The sequence below is a fragment of the Citrus clementina genome, unplaced genomic scaffold, assembly GCF_000493195.1.
Source record: "Citrus clementina cultivar Clemenules unplaced genomic scaffold, Citrus_clementina_v1.0 scaffold_3, whole genome shotgun sequence".
NCBI classification, from domain to species: domain Eukaryota; kingdom Viridiplantae; phylum Streptophyta; class Magnoliopsida; order Sapindales; family Rutaceae; genus Citrus; species Citrus x clementina.
Genome location: NW_006262339.1, coordinates 13,783,541 through 13,807,283, shown reverse-complemented (window position 1 = coordinate 13,807,283; position 23,743 = coordinate 13,783,541). Strand labels below are relative to the sequence as shown.

The 23,743-nt window shown below is 34.1% G+C and overlaps 1 protein-coding gene and 1 non-coding gene across 2 annotated transcripts; both read right to left on the bottom strand.

Annotated features, from left to right (window-relative positions):
- Positions 1-867: 867 nt before the first annotated feature.
- LOC18049348 lies at positions 868-2,005 on the bottom strand. The gene is made up of 3 exons (XM_006441202.2): positions 1,616-2,005; positions 1,380-1,466; positions 868-1,274 (listed from the first exon to the last, which is right to left on the bottom strand). The coding sequence occupies exons 1-3, from the start codon at positions 1,889-1,891 to the stop codon at positions 1,140-1,142; spliced, it is 498 nt and encodes a 165-aa protein (XP_006441265.1). The 5' UTR covers positions 1,892-2,005; the 3' UTR covers positions 868-1,139.
- Positions 2,006-10,467: 8,462 nt separating this feature from the next.
- On the bottom strand, positions 10,468-10,574 carry LOC112100413. The gene has a single exon (XR_002906785.1). It is a non-coding gene; the product is annotated as a small nucleolar RNA R71 (small nucleolar RNA).
- Positions 10,575-23,743: the final 13,169 nt, after the last annotated feature.

Here is a 23,743-nt window from a genome sequence, read left to right as displayed (position 1 = left end):
TTTTGCCAGCAGGAGTCTACAATAGTACTGCTGATTCAAATACTTGCCCTTCTATAAAAAGAGCATAAGAAAGCCATGTAAAGCCATATATGCTAAGGGCGTTCCCTGCCTACTGTTGTGGTGCCTAACTTAACAATTAGCTGTAGATCAGGTAACTAATTAGTCAGCAATCGGGCTCACTTATCAGCGAGCAGCAACATTGCTAACCCTATCAGTGACTATTATTTTGATCGTAGTCACATTGTAAATAAACATCCTAAAGAAAAATCCTCCACAAAAGCTTAATTAAAGCAAAGTTCTCAATTCTCTGTTTGCTGAAACAGAGATGTATGCATCAGCAACAAAGCATCATAATACAAATTGTACATGCACTCTCCTTCTCCTCCTCCTTCCCATCAAATATAGGAGGAAACAACTTCCAAGTACGACCTTATATGAAAAATAAAAAATGAAAACAAGGAATTATAAAAAAGCCTCCATATCATAACATAAATACATAGATTGGATGTATTTCACTTACATTAAGTTCAACTAAGACCGTGGAGATTGTTTAACAGATTGTTAAAGAAGAAGACTGATTGTTCAAACCAAAATAATAAGTGACAAAAGAAAAAGGTACTTCTATTGTATCAATAAACGCAACATAAGCTTCCTTTTGGGAAATTCAAAAAACTGATATTAATCATCTACAAGAAAAGTAATATACATGTAAAGAGAAATAAAATTCATATTTAAAAGTACAAAAGGACTGACAGTAATCATGAACTTTCTTTGAACATGGGAACACCTTCCGGTCTTAGAACAATATAAAGCAAAAGCGTAGAAATGCTTTCAAGAATCAAGAGCTACATAGAATTACTAAATTCATAGCATTGAACCTTCTCCTATATCAATATGCACAACAATACCTATGTACACATCAAAGTATCAGATATAATTTCTTTCTAACAGTAACTGAGAATACTTAGATTCATTTGCATACTAGATAACCATTTCTACTGCTTAACAATCAAATTCTAATAATGAATTTGACTGTAAAGAAGCAAAAAAAGGCACTTTTCCCATTTATGCACCATCAACTGCAATTGAGATACAATAAAAAGTTTCCAGGACCAAAAGTAATGGTATCAAGCAATTGTTCATTTATTAATGGTCTGTTTTGTCATTGATCTCTTCCTCTTCCAATCACCAATATGCTCAGCATGGCAATGCGCCGGTTCAGGTTCAGTCCAGAAAATGCATGGTGCAGCCGAATCACAAACATAGCAGTAACACTGCATATAAATAAATAAATAAAAAATTGCAGAACTAAATTCTGTGTTTATGTAGAAAGAATCTTATACAATTAATAAATTTAATGAAGAACAAAACTTTCTTACCAGTTCACAGTAGCTCTCATGAGATGTTGCGTCAAATGGGAATTTCACACAGAGATGCCTTGAATGTGGATAATCTCTGCAGGCCACCTATTAAATCAATCAAAATCCTTAATATTTCAAGGGAAATAAATAACGACAACAACAATAATAATAATGAGGCCTTAGTTCATTTACAGAAATAATCAGGAAATTAAGCCCAAGAAAGAAGAAAAAAGGAAAATAGAAAAAGCACAAACCTGGCCTTTTTCGGCAATGACAGAGATGTCATTGTTAGCATCATCGGCAGAATCAAGAGTCTTGGACACGGAGAGCTTGCTAATATCAACAGACTCAAATGGGTCAAAATCAAGAATAAAGCAATCCTCAGTTTCTTCAAAATGCTTCAAGTCTGTATTTCTTTTGAGGCAAAATACAGGTCTAACTGGAGTCCCATCTTCATCTTCCTCTTTAGAACCACTCATCTTCAAAGAAATTGGCGATATCTCTATCACCTCCAACTCACTTTCCCCCATTCTGGATCAAAACCCTAGACAGGCAGAGAAAGGTCTCAATTTCGAATGCGAAAAGACCGTTAGGATTTCTCAGATTTACACAGTACACACGGAATGAAAGGATGTATAAATAACATCGAGTGGGGTGGGTTAGTAATAAATAAATAAACCCCAATTTAATACCCTCATAGTTATAAAAACCTCCTTTCCATTTATAGGTGGGAGTATTTGAACCACTTAATTATTCATTAAATTCATTTCTCGAATAAACATATTTTTAAAATTTAAAATATATAATTTTACTTTACTAGCCCATATTAATATCTAAAATACCCTTATTAAGTTAAATTATCACAATTTCTCTTATCATTTTCTTTCCACTGTCGTTTCTTTATTTCCTCGTTCTTTTCTTCTTTATTTTTAGACTTTGTCCCATCACTATTTTATCTCAAATTCTTAAACTTTTTATTTTTAATTTTTAGTAGATGTTTTCCTCTTGATATTTCATGCATTTGGAACAATACACATAAAAAATTTTAAATAAACAACTGATAACAAAATTACTATTACATTTATAATAGATAAAAAAATTCAAGTAATTGCAACAGTTCTTGCATTTTTTTTTTTCATTTTGTTACATAGAAGAAAGCTTACTAAATGGGAAGAGGATTCGTTGTCCTTTTCAAAGAAATTGGAAATGATGAAATTAGATTGTGAAAGTCAAGAGGAATTGTACCAGCAATAATCTTTTATCCAAATATATTAAAAATTCAATGAAACTTCATTCCACTAAGAAAAGTCAAAAGTGTAAATAAGAAAAAACAAATTTAATATGTGGGTTAAAAAAATCATAGACAGCATGAAAACAGTACATCGAATAATAAAGAATATGGGAGAAAAGTTGTAAATTTTTTTATTTAATTTAATTATATAGTCTTGTCTATTATAGTAATTTTTTGTGTGGACATTTTAGTAATTAAAATTTTTATTAAATATTAAGTTTAATGAGTATTTTAGTAGGTTCAAATAGTCTCACCCTCGATTTAAACTCGGAAAATTATCCACCGACCATTTTTTTCTTTCATACATTTTTAAAAATAAACATATCTTATTTTTTAGCTCAATTTCTCCTAAAGTTACATTTTCTTATACTAGTTCACTTCCGTCTACACACAGTTAGGATAACTAACTAAAAATTAGATAAATAACTTTTTTGTTCCCAAATATAAAATTACAATTGTATCCTAAATAAATGCCAAAAAAGTCTGATCTAATACTTTAGTTTCAATTATCATCTTTCTCCAATAAAACTAATTCCTTTGAGCCGATTCTCCCCAAATCTATTTGAGGGAACGAACCTTTTAATTTATTCACATGTTTTGAATTAACATCATTCAATGTCTTCTTCAATTTCTAGGATTTCTATGGAAGAAAATGCAACCCTTGCTGTGCTGGAGAAATGACAATTTTAATAGCATGTAGACGGAAGTGGACCGGTGCAAGAAAATGTAACTTCAGATGAAATTGAGACAAAAAAAAAAGATATGTGTATTTTTGAAAAAATAACATGAAAAAACGAGTGGTCGATGTATAATTGCCCTTTAAACTCCACTTAAAAGATAATTAAATAATGGTTAGAAGGAGTGCAATTGAGAAACACCAATATGCAAAATTTATAAAAATGACCAAACAATTTTAGTATCTTTTAAAGGAAAATTATTTTTGCGCCACCTTTATTTTTTCACATGCACATTTAACAACTATAAAATTTTGATATATTTTTTTCACCACACCTTTGTTTCTAAATTTGTATCAATTAAATACTTTGACACTAAAAATAATCATTTTATCCCTAAATGAATTAAAAGACTATTTTATTTTATAAAATTTTAAAAAATAAAAAAAATTATATTATAAGAATACCTCTAAATTCAATAAAACAAATAAATCTCAAAATCTAAGATGATAATTTTTAAATGAAATTATAATTATAAAAAAATAACATCTTGTAATTATAATTTCATTTAATTTCTATAATTAGATTAAGTATAGAGAAGTTTACAAAAATTAATATGGAGAGAAAAGTTCCCTATAATCGTTGTGAACTTCCCTATAACTAATATTAAGAAACTTCTCTATATAAATTAAATGAAATTATAATTAGAAAAAAATTAACATGATAATTTTTAAAGGAAATTATAATTATAAAAAATTAACATATTGGATTTGACATTTATTTATTTTATTAAATCCAGGGGTATTCTTGTAATATTATTTTAATTTTCTAAAATTTTATAAAATAAAATGGTCTTTTAATTCATTTAGAGGTAAAATGATCATTTTCTAGTGTCAAAGTGATTTATTGATACAAACTTAAAAACAAAGGTGGTGCAAAGAGCATGTCAAATTTTTGAAGTGGTTAGATATACATATGACAAAATAAATAATTTCTCTTTTTTTAGAATTAGTCATCATAACTTTTTCTATCATATCTAGCCAAAATCGAATTTTTAGACCTAAATATCCTCAAATCCATCAACAAAATGCCAAAAAAAATAATGCTCTCAACAAAATATCACCAAAACTCATCACTCTTTATTCACCATATTTATTAAACGAATATAGTTATATAAATAAAATCATCTGTTGGAAAGTAAGAAGTTAAGCTTAGTATTTGTTTTTCGCCATGTGGAATTTTTTTTTTTAATTTCAATTGTTTGAAATTCATGTGGGTATCCTGAGTAAAACGACTTAGGAGACAAATCCATAAAACGACTTAGGAGACAAATCCATAAAATGTGTTTGTCAAACCTAAGTACATAACTTATTTTTTCACTATGTAATATTTTTTTTTGGTTCTTTTCTTATTTATTCAGGCTTAATAATGGAGTTGATTTTTTTTTTAATTCTGTTTTCATGGATCATGGAAAAAGTTGGCAGATGGTTGTTTTAAACACATGAATGGCTAAATAGAGCTTTTTTTTTTCTCGGAAAGAATGTACATTTAATGAATTTCTTGCAAGAATATATAAAGTTTTGCATATAAATCCGAATGGTTATAGCATTATAGTAAATACAAGCTTAAGGTCGAGTTGTTCTACCCAACCTGCATCTTTACTGGCTATAGACATACTTGATGACGAAATGGTAAGTGTAGTTTTATATATAGGCTCTAATCTGGTGAACTATGGGTCTAGCCATATTTCTGTTGCCAAATACCCTAAAGTACTAAATCAAGAGCCTGTGATATGGGAAATTCAAGTTTCGTATAGAGCAAGTGTCTCCCTTGTTGATATTCATAAAGAGATTTTATTAGTAACGACATCATTAAAGTAACATCACTCTCCAATTTGTTACAATAATGATCTTATTGATGAGAATAGCATTGCATTGGCAACTATTGAAGAAGAGGTGTTACGACTGACGACGTTGCTGCAATAAGGTTACTCTTTTTTCCAATACAATGATGGTCTCCTCGATGACATGAATAATATATACTAGCAATAGCACTAATGTTGAATCGTACCATAGTCGTATTGATGATGGGGATGAAAGTCTTTCCAATAGTGTTGTGCAAAATTTTAAAATACTTGCAAGCGCACGAATCTTTAAAAATAGAATAGTGATAGCTATGTCAAACCCACAGAGATTGCTATAAGTTGAAAAGTTTAGTTTAAATCTAAAATTAATATTAATCCTAACCTAGTTGAGCAAATTAAGTTTTAAGGGAATTATACTAAGAAAACAATTGAAGTAAAGGAAATTTCAATAGGGGAAAGGTTACGAAGGTTTTAGAATTCGCTACTATTGAACTAGCAATTATCTAATTATTATTAATTCCCAAATTTAGAGTGATAACTTGAAACCAATCTATGTCATCTCATAAACATAAAAATTAATCCCAAGTAATTAAATCTATTGTAGGTTCTTTTTCGCTTTAAGGTGGGATTTCTAAGCATTATATGCATCCTATAGAAATATTTAAGTCAAAGTTTCCTAACCATTCTATGGAGTTAATTTATTGAAAAATAAATAATTAAAGAGAATCACAATAAGATTTTAGCAAGCTTAGATTTAATCAAATAATTTCTTAACTACAAAAAAAAAAGATATTAAAGATGGAATGGTAATTATTCAATTAATCATGTGAAACAAGAACTATAATAATCAAAGAACACATGTAGGGAACTAATTAAATAAAATGATAATTATTTCATTGAATATGGTTTTATCTTTAACATTAGTACAACAAAATTAACTAGATATACTTGAATGGAGAGCAACGAAGTAAATAAAATTAGCCATGGAAAGCTTTGAAGATTGCTACTCTTTTCTATCATGTGTCTAGCTTGTTTTCTTCATCTCTTTAATATAACTTACTTTATACAATGCCAAACATGCACTATTGGCCTAATCCAATTTGGATTCTAATTATAATTTAAAGCAATTAATTTCCTGTTATAATTTACTGTTATAATTTACTACAACCGCCACTTTAAAAGAATAAAAATCTTTATGTTAGTTGTAATGTCACAAGCTGCCCTCAAAGCTAAGAATTTGATTTTTTATTTTTGATCTCCACAAGCTTGCTGGCTTAGGATTCCATTAATTCTTGGCTTTATTTTCTTTGTCTTCCAATAATCTCTAATTTAATCTTCATTGCTTCCCAGATTGAACTTTTTTATGTACTTTCTATCCATATTTTCCAATTATTTTTCTAATTCAATTATCTAAAAATAATAAAAACAACTAACAAATATATAATCAAAGATAATAAATATATATATTATCTTTGATTATATATTTGTTAGTTGTTTTTATTATTTTTAGATAATTTCTAAAGACATGTGTGTGGACTGAAATGGAGAATATGAAAAAGTTAAGAGTTGTTGTGCAGATTGACTCTAGTTGATGGGGTTTGATAGATATTGTCTGCTAACGTGGCATAAATTCGTTATAATATGTTATAACGTATTCAATATATCAGTATAAAAATTGTTGATGGTTAGTGCCTGTATCAGAGTCTTTTTCATCTTTATTTGTTCATCTTTTTTCACAAAATTTGTTCTATTGTGATATGTGTAAAATCTTTTGTAAATCCACTTACGATTGGATTAGTTCATGATCAATAACAAAGAGTAAATTTTCCTTCAAGTGTGCAGGTCTGTGCCCTTGTTTTTTATTCTAATATTGTTTCTTTGTTCTGGCATTTTTGTTTCGATTGTGTTCTTGGTGTTTCTACTCATCAAGATTCGTGAGTCTTGTTAAGATTAAAGACTTAATAGTCTTAACAAGTGGTATCAAAGCCTAGTGAATCTCAGCCATGTCTCTTCCAAAGCATGAAATTGAAAAATTCACCATTGGTGGAGATTTCTCGCTTTGGAAACTGAAAATGAGGGCTCTCCTTGTGCATCAGGGGCTTGAATCTGCTTTGGAAGAAGAAGATCCAGAGGCTGCTACAAGTTCTGTGACTGATGATAAGAAGAGACAAATACAAAATCGAGCTTATAGCACTCTAATTTTGAGTCTTGGTGACTCAATCTTGAGAGAGATTTCTAAAGAGAAGACAACCTTAAGGATTTGGAACAAGGTAGAAGCCTTGTGTATGAAGAAGTCCTTGGCTCACAGACTGTTCTTGAAGAAAAAGTTGTACACATTCTCAATGAGAGGAGGGGTTGCAATTCAAGATCACATTGATACTTTTAACAAGATTATTCTTGATCTTGAAGGGGTGGAAAATGTGAAAATAAGTGATGAAGATAAAGCCTTTTTCTTACTGAGTTCCTTACCAAAAGTCTTATGAAGGCTTTGTAGATACAATGCTTTATGGCAGAACAACATTGACTCTTGAAGATGTTAAAGCATCTCTGAGTTCAAAAGAGATTCAGAAGAACAATGGGCTTGAAACAAGTAATGGTGATGGGCTGATTGCCAGATCAGAAAAGAAGAAAAATCATAATAACAAAAATCAGGGAAAAGGGCATGGAAAGAATCAAGAAAATGCAGACAAGAAGAAAAAGAAGAGGAAATGCTTCTACTGCAGGAAGGAATGGCATTACATCAGGGATTGTCTTAAGAAGAAAAAAAAGGAAAGTCAAGAGAAGTTAGGGGATGCAGCTGTAGCCTCTGATGGATATCACAATGCTGATTTACTTATGGCCTCAAATAGCAATACTAAAGGTCAGTGGGTCATAGACTCTAGGTGCTCTTTTCACTTGTGTCCCGATAAAACCCTATTTTACAAATATGAAGCTGTTGATGGTGGTAGAGTCTTAATGGGAAACAATAATGTGTGTAAAATTATTGGTATTGGTTCTGTGAAGATAAAGACGTTTGATGGAACTGTAAGAGCTCTACATGAGGTGAGGCATGCTCCTAGGTTAAAGAGAAATTTAATCTCTTTAGGCATGCTAGATGATAAATCTAGGAAATGAGAGTTATTACATCAATTCTAGACTTGAATCAAGATCACTTAGAGTACAAATAAGGTGTTTTTATTACATTTTGGTTACATTTTGCATAAACATTCATTTTAGTTGAGTTTTAATAAGTTTTGCTTGAATCAAAGTAATTTGTGCTAAAAATAGGTGCATAATTGTAGGTTCTCAGAAAGTCTTAATTCATGAGAGGATGTTGAGACATTAGAGGAGCAAGAGGAGGAAAGATGATGGCCATAAAAGAAGAAAAGCTTAATCGAGAATAATACGGTGCTGTTGCCGATGTTAGAGTAACCCATGCTGTAGTAATCTGGGAGCAATATAGGAGAAAACTTAGGCATGGGTTAGCGCATGTTTCCTAATTTAATGCATGCACACTCATGGGCTTTTGTTTACCCTAATTTACAATATAAAAAAGGAGGCGTGAATCACATAGAAAGACGGTAAGGGAATTATCGTTAGAATAATTGCAAGGAAAAAAAGAAGGAGATCAGAATTGAAGAGTGTTGTTTTGGCAACATTGGAGAATCGTGCAGAATTATTTGGATTTGTCTTTCACCGTGCTCAACTTATATTTATCTTTTTCCTTTAATTGTTTTGATGTATTCCGAGATCAATATATTTATGTTTATTTTTCTCTTTCAGATTATGAACTAAATTTACTTGTAGTTGAGTGACAAATAATCCAATGGGTTCTTGACTGATTTTATATGTTGTTATGGCACTGCTGTAGCATTTTACTCTAGTAGTTTTTATGAATATAACTGGTATTTCGGTTGACCACCCATTTAATAGTTTCAGTTAAGATAGAGCAGCAAAAGGGCATGTCTTAGCGGATATTATTAGAGTATTACTTGATCTTAAGTTGAGTTTCCTGAATTAGCTTATCTTGAATCCCGTAAGGGCAATACTTGAAATAAGATATGTGACACACTAGACATAGGTGTTCAACTTGTAGGGTAGAGAGACTAAAAGTTATAATGCCATACCGTAAGTATATCAGCAATTGGTCATTGTTAATAGATTTCAGGGTATGAGATTTCCAATATGCGATAGCTGAGGATGCATATTTATTCTGCCCAGTGCTGCAGCATTTGCTATAACAACTGGTGCTCACTTGATAAACAACAGTCATCCCATAAGGAGAATTTAATCGTTCAACTACTATGATCTCAATTGAATCTTAGACACATTTAATCTAGTTTATTTCATTACAGTATTATTTTATTTAATTCTTTCACAATCCTTGATTACGTTAGAAATCACTTTACAATTGATTGTTTCGGTCCTAAGTTAATTTGCACTATTGTGATTGCTTTAACATTTTGAGTAACATTAATCCCTGTGGAGACGATCTTGAATACTCATCACTTTATTACTTGTTGTGTATACTTGCACATGGGCATTGGTAGTAATTGCTTATTAAAAATAACTAACACGTTTTTGGCGCCGTTGCCGGGGATTGATTGTATATTTTTGAAGTGTGAAGTAAATTTTGATAACGCCAAATTTGATTTGATTTATTCTATTTATTGGCAGATCGGTACATGCATGCGCAAAGACAGATCTATGATATTCCAATTCGATCCTTAGATTGAAAGGACTGTCAGGAGATTACAAAGGGAACAAAGGAATTCAAAAACTGCTTCAAGCATGAATAATTTACAGAATGCGGGAAATCTGAATCCTCATGGGCCCTTACAACCAGTCAACATTCAAGAAGAGCAGAATGAACATGCTAACGGGAGACAACTAGGCAATAACAATATTATTTACATAGCTGATGACAGAGACAGAGCTATAAGAGATTATGTTGTGTTAACTCCCCAAGTTGTACACCCTGGCATCATTAGACCTGAAGTAGAAGCTGTAAAATTTGAGTTGAAGCCAGTGATGTTTCAAATGTTGCAAATAGTTGGTCAATTCAATGGATTGCCAAGTGAAGATCCTCATCTCCATCTTAAATTGTTCTTGGAAGTAATTGATGCTTTCAAGATTGCTGGAGTAACACAAGATGCCTTAAGGCTGAGGCTATTTCTTTATTCCTTAAGAGATCGAGCAAGAGCATGGTTAAATTCGTTACCATCTGATTCCATCACTACATGGAACGAATTAGCTGATAAATTCCTAATAAAATATTTCCCACCGATAAAAAATGCAAAGCTGCAGAATGAGATTACTTTCTTCCATCAACTTGAAGATGAGAGTTTGTACGAGGCTTGGAAGAGATTCAAAGAATTGCTCAGAAGGTGTCCTTATCATGGTATTCCTTGCTGCATTCAATTGGAAACTTTTTACAATGGGTTGAATCCGAGTACAAGGTTAATGATGGATGCTTCAGCAAATGGAGCCCTGTTATCCAAATCTTACACTGAAGCTTATGAAATTCTAGAGAGAATTGCCAATAATAATTATCAATGGCCTTCAGCCAGGCAACCAGCAGCAAGAGTATCAGTAGGGGTACATAACATAGATGCAATTACAGCCTTATCAGCACAAGTAACCTCATTGACTAACATGGTAAAAGCTATGACATCTGCTCCAGCAAAAATAAAGCAAGTTGCTGAACTTTCTTGTGTATACTGTGGTGAAGAACACGATTTTGATAATTGTCCTGGAAATCCAGCTTCAGTAAACTATGTGGGTAATTTCAATCGGCAACCTCAGAACAACCCATATTCTAATACTTACAATCCTGGCTGGAAACAACACCCAAATTTCTCATGGAGCGATCAGAATCGAAATACTCCAGCATTAAATGGACAAAATAGAAACACACAACTACCTGGTTTTCATCAGCAAAGTCAAGGGCAAAAGCATATCAGTCAGGATCCAATAATTTCACTGGAAGCGCTGATTAAGGAGTACATTGTAAAGAATGAAGCAATTGTGCAGAGTCAAGCTATATCCTTGAGAAACCTGGAAAACCAAATAGGACAACTAGCCACAGCAATGAGCAACAGAACTCAAGGAAGCCTACCTAGCAACACAGAAGACCCTAGAAGAGAAAGTACAGAACATTACAAAGTAATTAATTTCAGATCTGGAAAGAATGTTGATACCCCAGTTGATGTGACAAAGAATGAGATGAAATTCAATTCAGCACAAAAACCACCTCAAAATGGAAGCATGTTACATAAAGCCCTCCATCAAGACACTGGTTACATGAGCCAAGCTACAGCAACTATAGAGGAAATTCAACCAGAACATGCTGGAAAAGAAGTTGCAACACCAATAGCCACAACCTGTACCAAACTAAACAAACAAAGTTTGATATCTTATGAAGCTACTCAGCAGTTTAGACATCCACCACCTTTCCCACAAAGGTTCCAGAAGCAAAAACAAGACAAGCAGTTCAGCAAATTCCTAGAAGTGCTGAAGCAATTACACATAAATATACCTTTTGTGGAAGCTTTGAAATAAATGCCAAATTATGTGAAATTTCTAAAAGATATCTTGGCACAAAAAGAAGGCTAGGAGAGTTTGAAACTATTGCTTTAACACAAAAAAGTAGTCATATGCTCCAAAGCAAGATTCCTACAAAAGTGAAAGATCAAGGAAATTTTAAAATACCCTGCTCTATAGGAACTAGGTATGCTGGCAGAGCACTTTGTGACTTGGGAGCTAGTATTAATTTAATGCCATTATCTGTATTTAAGCAGTTGGGAGTAGGGGAATGCAGACCAACAACAGTCACTCTGCAATTAGCTGACAAATCTCATGCATATCCTGAAGGAAAAATAGAGGATGTACTGGTGAAGGTTGAGAAATTCATCTTTCCAGTGGATTTCATTGTACTGGACTTTAAAGCTAATAAAGAGGTACCCATTATACTTGGAAGACCTTTTCTAGCAACTGGAAAAACTCTGATAGATGTACAGAAATGAGAGGTCACCATGAGAGTGAATGATCAGCAAGTTACATTTAATGTACTAGAGGCTATGAGGAAGCCTGATGAAGTAGAAGATTGTAATTTCCTAAGTGTAGTGGATTTTATTGTAGCAGACAAAATGGACAGATGCTGCAGTAATGCACTTGACAAAGTCACCACCTTTGAGGATGTCGAAGATGAAGATGTTGCAGTAATTCAGACTGATTGGATAGATAGTAATTCAGACTGATTGGATAGACAAACAACAATCTGATAGGCACAACAGGTTTATTGAACACCTGAATCTTTCAGACAGGGAAGTAAAAACAACTTTACCATCTATTGAATCACCTCCTAGTCTTGAATTAAAACTGTTACCTTCACATTTGAAGTATGCTTATCTTGGTCAAAATAACACACTACTTGTAATCATTTCTTCTACTTTGGATGCAGGTCAAGAACAAAGTCTAGTAGATTTGCTTGGAAAATATAGAAGAGCAATTGGATGGACCATGGCAGATATAAAGGGGATAAGTCCATCAATATGCATGCATAAAATCCTGTTAGAAGATTGCTCCAGCAATTCGGTGGAGCACCAGAGAAGGTTGAACCTTATTATGAAAGAAGTTGTGAAGAAGGAAATCATCAAATGGTTGGATATTGGAATCATATACCTAATATCAGACAGTTCATGGGTGAGCCCAGTTTAATGTGTTCCAAAGAAATGAGGGATAATAATAATAGCTAATGAGAAGAATGAACTTATTCTTACGAGGACATTGACCGGATGGAGAGTATGTATGGATTACAGAAAGCTCAACAAAGCCACAAGGAAAGACCATTTCCCACTTCCATTCATAGATCAAATGTTGGACAGACTTGCTGGAAAACAATACTATTGTTTCTTAGATGGATATTCAGGCTACAACCAGATTGCTATAGCTTTAGAAGATCAGGAAAAGATTACATTTACCTGTCCTTATGGAACATTTGCCTTCAGAAGAATGTCGTTTGGGTTATGCAATGCTCCAACAACCTTTCAGAGATACATGATGTCTATATTTTCTGATATGGTAGAGCAGACTTTAGAAATTTTCATGGATGACTTCTTAGTTTTTGGAGAAACATACAATGATTGTTTACACAACTTGGAAGGAGTTCTTAAAAGATGTAAGATGACCAACTTAGTACTCAATTAGGAAAAGTGTCATTTCATGGTGCAAGAATGAATAGTGTTGGGACACAAGGTATCCAAGAATAGCATTGAAGTGGACAAAGCCAAGATAGAGGTAATTGATAAACTGTCACCTCCAACTTCAGTACAGGGTATTAGGAGTTTTTTGGGTCATGCTGGATTTTACAGAAAATTCATTAAGGATTTTTCCAAAGTAGCTAAACCACTATGCTCATTGCTGGAACATGACAAAGCTTTTCACTTTGACAAAGAGTGCCTTTAAGCATTTGAAGTATTAAAGAAAGCCTTGATCACTACTCTAGTAATTATATCTCCAGACTGGACTTTACTATTTGAACTGATGTGGGATGCTAGTGATTATTCTGTGGGAGCAGTACTAGGGCAAAGAAAGGATAAAGTTTTCATTCCATATACTATGCAAGTAAAACTTTCACTCCAACTCAGATCAATTACACCACTACAGAGAAAGAGTTGCTAGCAGTAGTATTTGCTTTTGACAAATTCAGAGCTTACCTGGTGAGTATTAAAGTGACTATTTACACAGACCATGCAGCCATCAAATATTTAATTTCAAAGAGGGATGCCAAACCAAGATTAATCAGATGGATCTTATTGCTTCAAGAATTTGATCTGGAAATTAAAGATAGAAAGGGGACTGAGAATCAAGTGGCAGACCACTTGTCATAGCTGGAAGCAGACACTAGTACATTGACAAGGAAGGGCATCATTGAAACATTTCCTGATGAACAACTGTTGGTAATACAGCAAGCACAGATGCTGCAGCAGTCAGGACCCTCATGGTATGCAGATTTTGCTAACTACTTAGTAAGTGGAATGCTACCACCTGAACTGAAATTTCAAGAGAAGAAGAAATTTCTTCATAATGTGAGAAGTTATCAGTGGGATGATTCACATTTATATAAGTTAGGCTTAGATCAAGTAATACGAAGATGTGCTTCCGAAGGAGAAATACACCACATACTAGAGTCATGCCATGCTGCAGCATATGAGGGACATTTTGGTGGTCATAGAACAGCTGCTAAAGTTCTGCAATCAGGTTATTACTGGCCTACTATTTTTAAAGATGCTTATGAATTTGTTAAATGTTGTGACAGGTGCCAAAGGACAGGGAACATAACTAAAAGACATGAAATGCCACTTACTAACATACTGGAAGTGGAAGTTTTTTATGTCTGGGGAATAGATTTTATGGGACCATTCCCACCCTCCTTTGGGAACTTGTATATCCTTATTGCTATGGATTATGTCTCCAAGTGGGTAAAAGCTGCAGCATTACCTACCAATGATGCTAAAACAGTGGTGGCTTTTCTTCAGAAAAATATTTTTTTTCCAGATTTGGCACTCCTAGAGCAATTATTAGTGACGAGGGTACACATTTTTGCAACAAAATCTTTGCTGCAACAATGGTAAAATATGGAGTCAAACACAAAGTAGCCACAACATATCACCCACAATCCAATGGTCAGGCTGAAGTGTCCAACAGAGAAATTAAAAAGATCTTAGAAAAAGTGGTGAACCCAACGAGGAAGGATTGATCTTTACACTTACATGACTCTCTATGGGCCTACGGAACAACATACAAAACTCCACTCGGCATGTCTCCTTACCGAATTATTTATGGAAAGGCTTGTCATTTGCCACTAGAGCTAGAGCATAAAGTACACTGGGCACTGAAGAAATTAAATTGGGATATGCATGCGGCAGCAGAGCAAATGAAGCTTCAACTTTGTAAGCTTGATGAATTACGGCTATTTCATATGAAAATGCAAGAATCTATAAAGAGAGGACAAAAAACTGGCACGATAAGCATATTCAGCACATGCAATTCAACCCTGGTCAATTAGTGTTGCTCCACAATACAAGACTAAGATTATTTCCAGGAAAGCTCAAGTCACGATGGTTAGGCCCATTTAAGCTGTTAAAATTTTATCCTCATGGAGCTGTTGATCTTCTAGATGAACAAACAGGTCAAGAATTCAAAGTTAATGGACACATGGTTAAGCATTACATACATCCAGCAACAGATTATTCAAAGGAGGTGTTACTCCTTAAAGAACCCAACTATTGAACAATGAAAGAAGCTCAGGCTGAAGGACCTTAAATCAAACGCTCCATGGGAGGCAACCCATTGTGGAGACAGCCATTTCAAACCAATTTTGATCTCCTTTGGTTTTATTGACAAGCTCTCCCTCCTTACCATTTTATTTAATTTTGTTCTTTCATTCTATCTATTTAAGTTTATATTTCCAAAATTATTGTCTTCTTTACTTTTGCTATCATTTGATCTATTTAATTTTAATTTTAGAATTAATTTTCGTTTGTGGGAAGTATATGTGACAATTCAATTCCATATTGACAAGTGAGGTTGTATGATGGCAGAGTACATAGGTGAGCCACGTGTCAGAGGCTTTAGTGTGAAGTATGTAACAGTTGCTGTAGTAAGCAAATGGGTGCTGCAGCAACCAATTTTACCGTTACAGTAAATTAAAAGATGGAGCCTCACACTTACCGTTGGAGATAAGTCATGACAGATAGAGACATGGATGTGGATAGAAATTGCGAATAAATCTCTGAAATTAATGCCTTAATTTTACTCGCTGATGTTTTTGGGATATGCACATGCAATTTAAAATATTTTCTTCCCTCATTTATCTTTAGTTACCGTATTTATCTTCAATTAAAGTCCACTATAAAAGGGAGTCACTGTGCTTAGTGCTCTACGATATTATTCCCCATCTCCTTTGTAAATACAACTCTCATAATTCTTAACCTCTTCTTCTCATCTTACTCTCAGGATCATTAGCCTCAATTTATGACTGCTACAGCAATGCCGAGGTATAAGAAACCAGCCAGCCGTCTCAAAGATCCATCACGCTTCCAGAGTTACCACGCCGAAGAAAAATATGAAGAATTCATAAAGCCGCGTAAGATTCTGGAAGAAAAAGGGTTTCAATTTCCAGAACAACTCACTAGAATTGTGCAAACAATTCATAATACTGCAGCAAAGCGAGGATGGTTAGAGTTTTGCAACCACCCTCGAGATCCTGTGCTACCAGTAGTTAAAGAATTTTATGCCAATTTAGTAAGCTGTGATCAGCATAACGTTTGGGTAAGCAACACACTTGTTCCATTAGACTCCCGCGTTATAAATGCTTTTTATAATTTACCTGCTGAAATTAATTATGAGTATGCCAAGTTGCGTGATAAATTGACCCCGAAAAAGTGGAACACCTTTTCACAACTCTTACAATAGAAGGGGCATCATGGGTTAATGAGGAAGGGCGTGTAGTTAATAGGATAGATTTGAAACCTATTGCTAAGGTGTGGGTGAAATTTCTGAAATCTAGGCTTATGCCCACCACTCACACTACTACGGTTTCGCAAGAGAGGTTGGTCTTGTTATATGTCATTGTTCGAGAGCTTCCTATAGATGTGGGTAGCATCATCGCAAAAGAAATCTAGGAGTGTGCAGTCAAGACTCACCAAACTGCTACCTTGCTATTTCCTTCACTCATCACCAGCATTTGTGTAGTTTTCGGTGTTCGTCTTGACGCCAGAGATGACCATGTCAAGAATGATAGTGCCTTTACGGCATGTACCATTGAGAGAGTTGCTGGTGAGAGTGCTGGAACAACCACTGAACCAGCTGCTGTAACAGGAGCAAGACGAGCTATTGGCTTAGAACAGACCATCCAGGCACTCAGCACTAGTATCACTCAATATGTTCAAGCTCAGTAGAGGGAAAACGATCGGTTTTGGAGTTATCTACAACACTTGGACAACCAACTACACCAATTTGCTCTGTACAGAAACACACTCACCGGAACTTCCCCGATTCACTGCTCCAGTAGTACAATTTTGACACCAATGTTGTGCAAATTTTATTAAACTCGCAAGTGCACGAATCTATTGTAGAATAGATTAATGGTGACGAGTGTCGATCCCACGAGGAAGTGGATTTTAATTATATGTATAATTAATTTTGTATAAGGGTGTTTGGTGATTTTGATTATCCTAAAATTCAAATTAAAATGGCAAGAATAAATTGAGGAGAAATCTATTAAATTGATGTACTTGGGTATCTGGATCTGCATCAACATGCACCATGGGCTAAATATTCCTTATTAATGTCAATTAAATCATGAGGGGGGAATCCACACCTCATGAACCACACTCTAATCAGTATGGTGCTAAGGGCTTATCGTGCCAAATAATAATAACCTTGTACTAGGGAGCCGGTGTAACCAATGCGGTATCTAGACAAGATTATTATTATTTGTCGACGAAAAATCAAATCGTCCACATAAATTTATCAAATAAAGCCCATGACACATGTTGAGACTTCACCTTCAACCCAAGCTTGAAAGAAAATTAGCTACTCATAATTGAACTAGGGGCAAAATAGGAATTTATTAAAATACGTAGAAAATACAAGATGGAGAAGGAATTACAGAAAATGGATCCCAAAATGGATTCAGAGATATCAAATTAGGGGGGGAGGCCCCCTTTTTATAGATACATTGAGTAAATCATGGTCGTCGGATTAAAAACAGTTTGGACGCTCAAGATTTCACCACGTCATCAGTCAACAGTACGCGGTTTGACCACGCGGTTTGAACAATAACACGGTTTGACCCGGATTGAATAGTGACACAGTTTGGTTGAAAATAATCCTATGTAATGCATGTACCGTACGTAAGATTTTTGGTCCACTGATATGCTGCCACGTCACCATTAACAGTACATAAGAATTTTAGTCCAACAGGATCGTGACACCTCATCAGTCAATGCCACATCATTGGTCAATGTCACGTCATCGATCCGTCAATGTAAACAGTGTCGTGAACAGTAACATAGACAGTACCGTACATGTGAATAGTACCATACATGTGAACAGTGTCATTTTTCCTTTTATATTCCTCCTAAGGTTTTCGACCGTCCTGAGTTCAAAAGTGATGTCTGTTTTACCATCTAATCTCTCGTTCATTGTCAAATGACTATGATGCCCCTAAAATACATAAAATACTTAATTATAAAACAGCACACATAATTAAATGACAAGAAATTTAAATACATAAAAGTAGGAATGTTAGTGGAACTTGAAATGTAAAATGACAATTTTCTCCTTTATAAATATACATTTTCTAACACTCAACACACCCTCCAACCAGCTTATTGCTAGTCCCTAGCAAATAAAGCGAAAACAAAATTCAAAATCCAAAATGATTTTTTGTTTTTTTTTAATAATCATGTTTATTCAATCAGACTAATGATAACAATCAAATAAAAGTATAAGCATTATCTCCAGTCTAAAGAAACATCACACCCACATCAACCATCCATATGAATCAGCCTAGTAGACTTTGTCATAGCTACCTTCAAGAATGACATGTCAAACCCAAAATCTCACTGGAAGTAGTGACACTCTCACAAAGAAATTAAACCCAATAAAAATAGTCACTCCAATGAATGGTAATTGAGAGAAAATAATAAAGAAGTGATATCACATGCTCTCACCAAGATGAAATAAATATGCCCTCAGCTTAGAAATAATACGATCTCAAGTCAAATAAAAATGCTAGTCAACCCAATTTATTTATTTTTATTTATTATTTTTTAATGCACCACTACATCTTTTTAGCCCATTTAACTAGCTTCTACTTCAGATTATAGTTCCCTAAAATCAAGAAGGACTTTTATTAGGACGTAACGTAGGCTAGGGACATGGCTAATAAAGAAGGGAAATAAGGAAAACAAAGTGTATGTTTGAAAAAAATACAGAGGAATTTTTTTTTTTTGGAAGTTGCAAGGTGGATTTCACCTATTATTGTTATTTTTTTATTCTTTTTTTTTAAACAACATTTCTTTTTTTATTTTTTTTTAAACAACAATTTCTTTTTCTTTTTTTTTTTTGCTTTTGTTGGGCATAACTTCACTATACAAAATATTTATTTACATTTTTCTCAAACATAAATAGGTGATGGAACTTGTAAGATGTTGGGTAATACTCCAAATCGGAGTGGGTCAAGATGATAAGTTTAACAAAGAAAAGTTTTTTTTTTTTTTAAAGGCTCAAAAGGGTTAACTATGGATATTTGATAAAAGGGATGGCTAGAAAGGCTCAAATGGATCAAAGATGGCCTTTCCATCGTCTTTTAGGGCTCTGAATAATCTTCCATATTTACTAGTTAGATGGGCCTCCATATGTAGCAACACACATTTTTTTTCTTTTTTTTTTAATTTTACAATTTTTTCTCTAAATGATCTTCCATATCTAGAGATCGTGTATACAATAATAAACTGCTAAGCTGTATAAAGAATGGGCAAAAGGGTTAATCTCCAAGAAAAATGATAGGCTTAAAAACTCACTTGGTACTTATTATGACATGTTCATTCCTTCAAGCAACTTATATTTGTCTCCGACATTAACATGTAGAGTAGCAAACATAGTGTAACATCACTTAAGACCAAAGATAATACAAATACGAAAATTTGAAATTAATCATGTCATCCAATTTTAAAACAAATCACACAAATTGTTTTTTTAAACAACATCCTACCCCCCAACCTATTCTAAACATGAAAGGAAAATATGTATGCAGAAATGTGAAAATGATGCAAAAAAAAAAACTAATTAGAAAAGTTACACTTAAAATGATAGAAAAAGAAAATGATTTTTTTTAACTTAAAAAGATGCGTTTCTAGAGGCACTACTACACTCCATATTCAGCCATCTTCGACTCAAAAATTTGAGAGTGTATATTTATAAAGGAGAAATTAGAAAGAAGAAGTTAGAAAAATAATTGTCAAAGCTTAATAAAGAAAAAGAAAATGTCTGGAATTTTTTTTATTATTTATTTTTTTTAGTTTTTTTATAAAATTTTTCAAACAAAGAAGATGCGTTTCTAGAGTCACTACACTCCATATTCAGTCATCTTCAACACAAAAAGTTAGCCACGATTAGTCTCTACAGCAAAAAATTAGTAAAAACTTAACCAAGATTCCACAATTGTCGACTATTCCCTCCCCCCAACCAGAATGAAACATTGTCCTCAATGTTTTAAAGGAAAGTAGTAGAGTTTAGAAGACATCACCTGGGTGGTGCAACACAGAAGAAAATATTTACAAGCGGAGAGTTAAATCTGATTTGTACTTCTTACTACGGCTGCTGTTACCATCATTATTTGGACGCTCCAACACAAAGGTCCACGGGTCTGGCTCCGGTTTATAAGCTTGTAATAATCAAGTAGCTCATTAGCAGTGTGAGCACAAATAAAAAGTTTTTTCGCATCGGAAGGAATGAAGTAATTTTTTATTGCATGGTTAAGAAATGCGATGAAACCATCATAAAAGTTATTGACATTTAACAAACTGATGGGTTTCTAGTGAATGTGCAGATGGGCCCAAGATGCTAGTGTGATAAGTGCCTCTAGTGTTGCAAGATCTCTTGGAAGGAAAATAAAAGCATCAGCATGATTAAGCATTTTAGTTATTATTTCTTGCATACCTGAGACGACAAACTCTTCTCCAGTGGATGAGTCAGACAAACTGCCCAAAGGTTTTAGAGTTCTTGGAATGATGCCTAACACTTGGCTTCCTCTGACAAAAGCAACTTCTGAGCCCAATTTTGATAACCCTCGGTTACCTCCTCCATACACCAAGTGTAATTTTCTCTCTGCTATGCTTCGACCAAGATCTATAGTTGCCTCAACGAACTCTTTATGTTTGCCATAGTGAAATCCAGAAAGCACATAAATGTTCTTGAATTATCTATTGGGAGTAGCTTCCATTGGGATACTTCTCAAAAACAATTTGTGAGTGCTTGACAAAAAGTTATATTTAAGAATCTTGGTGACAGCAGGTCACAGCTGTGTATGAGGTAGCATGTCAGTGTCAAATAACGTGTAAAGCACATGGCTCGAGAGTCAAAAAGCAAACAGTAAAAAAATGATAAAATAAAAATATTAAAGAAAATAAAGCAAATGATAAAACAACAGTGAAATAAAATAACAGTGAAGTAAAAAGATATTTACAGGTAGTTGCGATTGTGGCTCACATCTTCCTCTAGTTTTACGTCCAGAAACGGCTTGAATGCCCTCTATGGGTCGAGGATAGGCTTCACATCCAGTTTTCATATAAATTGGCAAACAGGGTCTAGTCAGATTCCCGAGACTATATCGTGCAAGCTCTTTCTGGAATAATGGCCATAACTGGAGAATCGCTCCTTGCACATATCCATTGGGAGGCGTTTCAAGAGACAAAAGGATATCATCCAATGACTCCTTATTCAAGCCATCCCTAATGAATTGAATCTTATCTTCCATGTTATCAGATATCATTCCTAAAGAATATGATTTTTTATCACAACTCATTCTGACACACTTATGACAAGCAACAGAAATTCTTTGAGCTCTTCGTTTTCGCATAATTTCCTTTACCATAACCAGGCATGTATGCAATAAATTTTGGAGGTAACTCACCTGCCAATCGTACTTTAGCCTCGATTAACCAATGGATGTCAGCAGGTATGTTATTCCTCATGAGCAATCGCATGTGTTTGGACCGGGCTTTATAGATTGTAAGGAAGGAATTCTGAGGAAGTGAAGGGAATCGCTTGTGAGGCTTCACTAGAATCTCATTTCTGTCCATACCTTCGCCTCAGAATATCAGTTATTATAGGAAAACTGAAGTAACCGACTTGATTGTCACGGAGTACCGTTATTCGCTACTTCACCGGGGTAACAAACTAAAGCACACAAACAGAAAAATAAATTAAAACACACAAAGAAAATTAAAATCGTCCTCTTATTGAATTTTCCTCAAGCTCCAATTAGATGTCGTAAACACTTTTCTCAATGTCTTTGAGTTGGCTTTCTAAATCCTCAACATATGATGCAAAATCTGGTGGTTGCAGAGCCCAAATACGATGTGTTTTACAAAATTGAATCTGCCTTTTGAGATGAGATTTTACATGTTGAAGTAGTTTAAGAATGTTCAGGAGGAACGGTTTAAGTATGGTACTCATGATTAACAATGATAAGAAAAAAACTTAATGGTTAAACAAACACACTTATGCAAAAATAATTTCAATTAGTAAAAGAATAATAAAAAAAAGAGAAAGAGAAAAAAATCAAATCACCGAAAACAAAGAAAAAAAATTCAATTTAAATCTGGTGGGTCACTCAAATTTATTCGGTGTCTTCTCCATGTGGTTGGTACTCTAGATATGGCTTTAATCTTTGACCATTAACTTTAAACGTGACACCGTTCTTTGGGTCTTTAATTTCAATTGCCCTATGTGGAAAAATAGTATGAACAATAAAGGGACCAGACCATCGAGAGCGTAACTTACCTGGGAATAGGTGCAAGCGAGAATTGAATAAAAGCACTTTCTGACCTGGAGTGAACGATTTTCTCATAATTTGCTTGTCATAGAAGACTTTCATTCGTTGCTTGTAAATCTTGGCATTTTCATATGCATCATTGCAAATTTCTTCAAGTTCTACCAGCTGTAATCTTCTTTCTGAGCTAGCTTACTGCATGTCAAAGTTGAATTTCTTGATGGCCAAGTATGCACGATGCTAGAGTTCGACAGGTAGGTGGCAAGCTTTTCCATACACTAGCCTGTAGGGTGACATCCCAATCGGGGTCTTGAAAGCCGTTCTATATGCTCATAATGCATCATCAAGTCTTAATGACCAATCTTTTTTGTCCGGCTTCACCGTCTTTTCTAATATGTCCTTTATTTCTCGATTGGAGATCTTAACTTGGCCACTGGTTTGCGGATGATATAGGGTCGCCACTTTGTGAGTGATTGAATATTTTGTCAAAAGAACTTTGAATGCTTTGTTACAAAAGTGGGCACCACCATCACTGATTATTGCTCGAGGGAATCCAAAGCGCGAAACAATGTTGTTTTTCAAAAATCCTATCACCACTTTGTGATCATTGGTTCTGTATGAAATTGCTTCTACCCATTTCGATACGTAGTCAACAGCAACCAATATATATTGATGGCCAAAAGAAGGGGGAAAGAGTCCCATGAAGTCGATACCCCATACGTCAAAAATCTCAACCACTAAAATTGGATTTAATGGCATCATATTCCTTCGTGTAATGCTCCCCATTCGTTGACACCTATCACATGAAGAACAGAAAGTGTAAGCATCTTGAAATATAGTTGGCCAATAAAAACCATATTGTAAAACTTTAGTTGCTGTTTTCTTAGCACTGAAATGGCCTCCACAAGCTTATTCTTGGCAGAATGAAAGGATATTCTGAATTTCACTTTCTGGGACACATCGTCTAACAATTTGATCTGCACAATACTTGAACAAATAAGGGTCATC